The sequence below is a fragment of the Symphalangus syndactylus genome, chromosome X, assembly GCF_028878055.3.
Source record: "Symphalangus syndactylus isolate Jambi chromosome X, NHGRI_mSymSyn1-v2.1_pri, whole genome shotgun sequence".
Classification (NCBI taxonomy): Eukaryota; Metazoa; Chordata; class Mammalia; order Primates; family Hylobatidae; genus Symphalangus; species Symphalangus syndactylus.
Genome location: NC_072447.2, coordinates 106,436,519 through 106,442,518, shown reverse-complemented (window position 1 = coordinate 106,442,518; position 6,000 = coordinate 106,436,519). Strand labels below are relative to the sequence as shown.

Below are 6,000 nucleotides of genomic sequence, written 5' to 3'. Positions count from 1 at the left end.
TAAACAAAACTACAAAGCCAACTGGAATAACAGACATGTATAGAACACTCCAAACAGCATAAGCATACACATTCTTGTCAAGCACCCATGGAACATTTTCCTGGAAAGACTACATAATAAACAATAAAATCCTATATACACTTTAAAGTATTGAAATTATAAAAATAATATTCCATGATCATAATGGAATTAAATTTGTAATCAACAACACAAAGAAATTCAAAAACCATGCAAATATGTGGAAATTAAACAATAAACTTCAATTCAACCTGAAACATCATGAGAGAAATTGGAAAATACTTTTAAAAACAAAAAAAACCCACAACACATCAAAAGTTATGGGATATAGTTAAGCAGCATTTAGATGGAAATGTGTAACTGTAAATGTTTACTTTGAAAAGATAAAAATCCCATATCAGTAAACTTTCATCTTAAAAAGCTACAGAAAGAAGAGCAACTTAAATCAAAGAAATCAGAAGGAAGGGAATAGTAACCACTAGAGTGGAAATAAATGAATTACAGAATAGAACATCAATGAAACTAAAAGTTTGTTCTTTGAAAATATATATAAAAACAACCTGACAAAACTTTAGCTACACTCACCAATAAAAAAATGATGAAGACTGAAACTATTAAAATCAGGAATAAAAAAGGGGTCATCATTAGCAACTCTACAGATATATAAAAAAAGATTATAAGGTAATACTATTAACAACTGCATGACAAAAAAATGAGACAAGGTAGATGAATGGGATGAATTCCAAAAAAAAAACACAACCTACCCAACTGACTTAAAAAGAAATAGAAACACAAGTAACATCATTAAAAATGGTAGTGTATGGAACTCTGGAACTCCATAATGATCAATTAGTGAGCTGGCAAAAACTGTTACCATCAACTTTCTCAGAACTCTGGGATCCAGTCAAAAAATTATAACAATGAGAGGAAAATTTGGTGAAAAATAAAAGCTACTAATTTGTGGTAAGAAATAAATTTTCAATTGCCTATCTATCATTCTCTATGCCCCAGATTGGCAGTGATCTGTTGATAATAGCCCACTATCCTGGTTTAGATAGCTAGTACCAGTGGTAGGAATTTGGACCATATTCTCATAGAAGTGTGGTATGGCTATCAGCCTGCTTGGCAGCACTTTCATCACTAAGGCTTCTTTCATTACACCAGACTGGGAGGACTCCCAGGGCTTGGGCTGCATTGGCTCTCCAGTTGGCTTTTGCCAGAAGCATTTAAAATCACAGGTATTGGCCAAAGAAGTCTGGAGCAAAGGACAACACTCAGAACAAGCAATGAACAGACGGAGAAGCCTGAGAAGGAAGAGTTTGGGAAACAAGATATGTGGAAGAACAAGCATTTTAAAAAACCTTTTATATATACTGGGAAATCAAGAAGGCCATGTGCATGCCGAGGGAGGGACACATACTCAGAAAAGGCCAGAGAAAATGCAAGCATTCAACTTCATTGAATTTGAGCTTCAGGCTCTGCATAAGAAAAATGTAAAGCATTAAAAAAGTACTCCAACTCAGAGTTCATCTGCAAAGACTGGGAAAGTTTTTTTTGTTTGTTTGTTTGTTTGTTTGTTTGTTTGTTTGTTTTGAGATGGAGCCTCACTCTCTAGCCCAAGCTGGAGTACAGTGGCATGATATCGGCTCACTGCAACCTTCGCCTCTGGGGTTCAAGTGATTCTCCTGTCTCAGCCTCCCAAGTAGCTGGGACTAGAGGCGTGCGCCACCGCACCCGGTTAATTTTTTTTTGTATTTTTAGTAGAGACAGGGTCTCACCATGTTGCCCTGGGTGGTCTTGAACTCCTGAGCCCAGGTGATCCACCTGCCTCGGTTTCCCAAAGTGCTGGGATTACAGGTGTGAGCCACCGCGCCAGGCCACGAAAGTATTTTTTTATTTATCGTTTTTCTTTTGTTGGCTTTAGGTACTTAGAGTAAGGGCATCCGAACACCAGCTGATTAATAAGCTAATAAAACACAGACTTTAGTGGCCACACATGACAAAGAATACATAATTTGCTAAAATAGTTTAAAAAGTCACTAAATACGTAAACAATAACCCATGAGAGAGTAACAACAAAACCCAAGGAAGAGGGAGAATCTAATTTCCAGAGTTAACATATTAGAATCAAAATATACAAATGTCAACAAAACTTTGTGAGGCATATAAGGAAATAAGAAAACATAGCCCATACACAGGAAAGAAATAATTAGATACTATCATGAAGAAGCTCGTGTATTAGAATAACTAGAAAATATTTTTAATCAACTGTCTTATATATGCTCGAAGAACTAAAGGAAATCATAAACAAAGGACTAAAGAAAAAGAGAAAAATGTCTCAGCAAATACACAATATCAGTAAAGATGTAAAAATACAAAGAGACATAGAAATTATAACATAAATAGAAATTCTGTATTTGAAAAGTACAATAACTAAAAGTCACTAGAGGGGTACAACAGTAGGTTTGAGCAGGCAAAAGAATCAGTGAACTTAAAATAGGTCAATTGAGATTATTCAGTCCAAGGAGCAGAAAAATAAAAGTAATGTGAAAAATGAACAGAGCACACCTACGCATGATGGGGGTTCAACAAGAAGAGAAATAGAATAGGGAAGAAAGAATTTTCAAAGGAAAAATGACTGCAAATTACTCAAACTTGAGGAAAGACACTAATCTATGTATCCAAGAAGTTCAACACACTCCAAACAGGATAATCTGAAAGAGATCCAAACAAAAACATCTTATAAACATCTTGTCAAAACCCAAATATATGACACTACACTGTAGTGATAAGAATATTAGCAATTCTCTAGTTCTTTGGGTTCAGTGGTGGTTTCACAAATGTGAAAGAGAAAAACAATGGAAGGAAAGTGAACAGTTATTAGCAATTTTCTAGTTCTTTGGGTTTAGTGGTGGTTTCACAAATGTGAAAGAGAAAAACAATGGAAGGAAAGTAAACAGTGGGGGAAAAGAGGGGAAAGGAGGGGAGGGAGCAGTAGTCAGTGAGAAGAGCATGTTGTGAACCAAGGGTTATGATGAATTTGTGGATCTGCAGTTCATATTAAAAACGTTTGAATGCTTTCTTTTCTAGCTGTCTTACATTCTCTTTCTATGAAAACTGGTCAACTGTTGGAAGGTAACTTTCAAGTGTGGAGAAAGGCCAATGGAGATTATAAGAAGGAAGTTGGTGAAATCAATTTGGAGTACATGGGCTTTTGAAATCAATTTGTGGTACAGGGTTTTAACCTACCGTGTCCCTCAGGGATACTCAGGCGGTGATGTCCAATACACAGCTGGCAAAGCTGATATGAGACACGGAGAAAGGAATAGCCTGGAGATGTAGATCTGGGAGTCACACAGGGAGAGACAACTTGAGGGCTGAGGAGAGAGGAGGCCCAAGACAGAACCCCAGGAACACCGCCATTCAAGGTGGCAGCTCAGCTTCCTGGCAGGCACCACTACCCCCAGGGCTCTGGAGTCAGGCAGAGCCAGTATTGAAAGTGGGCTGTGGAGTTCTGGGGCTGAGCGCTCTTGGCAAAGTCGGGTACCCTCTCTGATCAGCTGTCACACCTGGCGATAATGGGCATCAGAGAGAGATGCCTTGCGAGGATGCTGTGAGCTGCGTCAGGTAAAGCACCTGGGATCAGAAAGCCACCCCCTCCTCCTCTTCTTCTTGATGACCCCCATTCCTTTGTTACACACACCCTCTCCCATCTTCAGCAACCTCCCGGTCCCTCGGGGATGGATGGTGAGGTGGGCGGGAAGGGGGTGGTGGTGGCCTCGCTCCCGTGACGCGGTGCTCACGTGAGTGACCAGGCGCCTACGTGGGCACCAGCCCCCGCGCCCGCCCGCCCGCCCTGCGGTCCGGTCCAGGCGCCCGCGCAGAATCAGCTGTCTGAGCTGCCCAGGCGGCAGGGGAGCAGCGAGCGGGCTTCCGCGAGCCGGAGGAAGCACAGGCCTGTCCTGGGTCCCCGCAGGTCAGTGTGAAGGCGGGCGCTGCCGGCGGACCCTGGGACAGGGGTGGAGGGAGCTGGCAGTAGGATTGGGGAGGGGGCGGAGAAGGGATCCGGTAGATTGGTGAGGAGGGGGATGCGGAGCGGGCTGGGGCGGGGGCAGGGGAGGGAGGACCCCCAAGGGAGCCTGGCCCGCCTTCTCGACGCCCCTTGCACTGAGCCCTCCATCCATTTTAGTGCTGGAATTGGGGGGGTGGGGGTAGCGACCCCGCAGTGCGACAGTGAAACATAGACTTATTCTGGAAATAACCCCCTCTCACAATCCGCTCCCATGGAAACATCTGACCTCCGCAAAAACGGGGTGGCGCTGAGACAGGTTGCCTCCGGGGGAAGGGCACAAAGAGACAAACGCAGTTTGGAAAGCATCCTGGTTTGGTGCCCGAGGCCTGGAAAGAAATGGCGGCTGGGGTGCGGGGGAGGTAGGGGAGGAAAACATTGGGTGAGCAGGGCCTGGACTCAGAAAAGGGAACGGAGTTCCTGTGAGCCCACTGAGCGCGCAGCCCCTACCCGTGTCTCCTGTCTGTCCGCAGGTCTGCGCGTCTGTTGTTCCCAGCGCTCTTGGAGGCCTGCAAAGGAAGAGCAACCTGTCCAGAATCCCCGCAGGTCCGTGAAAGCAGGGGGCTGCATGGACAGGGGCCCACAAGGGTTGAGAGTGTGGAGGGCCCGGCCAAGGCCAAATTGGGACCCCTGCACATACCCCCACCCACGTGAACACACACCTTAACAGGCTGAATCAGTTCAGAGAAGGTGGCAGGCCCTGCCAGGGTATGGCTGGCTCACGTGTGTGGGAGGAGTGGCGGGCTATGTGGTGGGCAGAAGGCCCTCTTGGAGGCCTGGCCAGCTTAGAGGAACCCTCACCAGGGATGAGATGCAAGTACTATCCAGACCTGCCTTCCACCCCAGGCCCTCAGTCTCCCATGTCTCCTCTTTGTCTCCTCTTCCCTCCACTGTCATCCCCCAGGACAGGAAAAAGAGAAATCTCGACATGGAAAAACCCTACAATAAAAATGAAGGAAACCTGGAAAACGAGGGAAAGCCAGAAGATGAAGTGGAGCCTGATGATGAAGGAAAGTCAGACGAGGAAGAAAAGCCAGACGCGGAGGGGAAGACAGAATGCGAGGGAAAGCGAAAGGATGAGGGAGAGCCAGGTGATGAGGGACAACTGGAAGATGAGGGAAGCCAGGAAAAGCAGGGCAAGTCCGAAGGTGAGGGCAAGCCACAAGGCGAGGGCAAGCCAGCCTCCCAGGCAAAGCCAGAGAGCCAGCCGCGGGCCGCTGAAAAGCGCCCAGCTGGAGATTATGTGCCCCGGAAAGCAAAAAGAAAAACAGACAGGGGGACCGACGATTCCCCCAAGGACACTCAGGAGGACTTACAGGAAAGGCATCTGAGCAGTGAGGAGATGATGAGAGAATGTGGAGATGTGTCAAGGGCTCAGGAGGAGCTAAGGAAAAAACAGAAAATGGGTGGTTTTCATTGGATGCAAAGAGATGTGCAGGATCCATTCGCCCCAAGGGGACAACGGGGTGTCAGGGGAATGAGGGGTGGAGGTAGGGGCCAAAGAGGCTTACATGATATCCCATACCTTTAATGCCTTTGGCCTTCCATTCTGACTTCTCTGATGAGATTATTGTCAACCCTGCTTTCCCTGGTAGATATTTGCCAGGCCCAATGCTTTAACCTTAAGCTGATATTTTTGCTTTAGATGTCAATCTCGTTACCAGCAGCCTTTTGACCCAACTACAGCGCTCTATATTTTAGTAGAGGATTTTCACCCATGTGCATGGAAAAGATGTTCATGACACATTGTAAAAAATAAATAAAGAACAGTTTGCAGAACCGCATATACAGTATCAGCCAATTTTTATAAAAATGTGAATGTTTGTATAATGCATTTCTGCGCAAAGAAAACTCTGAAAGCATGTACACTAAAAAGTAGGCAATGGTTATTCCTGAAGGGTAGGCAAGAATAG

The 6,000-nt window shown here is 45.1% G+C and overlaps 1 protein-coding gene across 1 annotated transcript; it reads left to right on the top strand.

Annotated features, from left to right (window-relative positions):
- The first annotated feature begins 3,860 nt into the window (after nt 1–3,860).
- TCEAL6 (transcription elongation factor A like 6) lies at nt 3,861–5,871 on the top strand. The gene is given in 4 exon segments (XM_055268622.2): nt 3,861–3,994; nt 4,561–4,633; nt 4,992–5,537; nt 5,539–5,871. Coding segments are annotated over 2 exon segments (552 nt in total). The 5' UTR covers nt 3,861–3,994; nt 4,561–4,633; nt 4,992–5,015; the 3' UTR covers nt 5,569–5,871.
- The last annotated feature ends 129 nt before the right edge of the window (nt 5,872–6,000 follow it).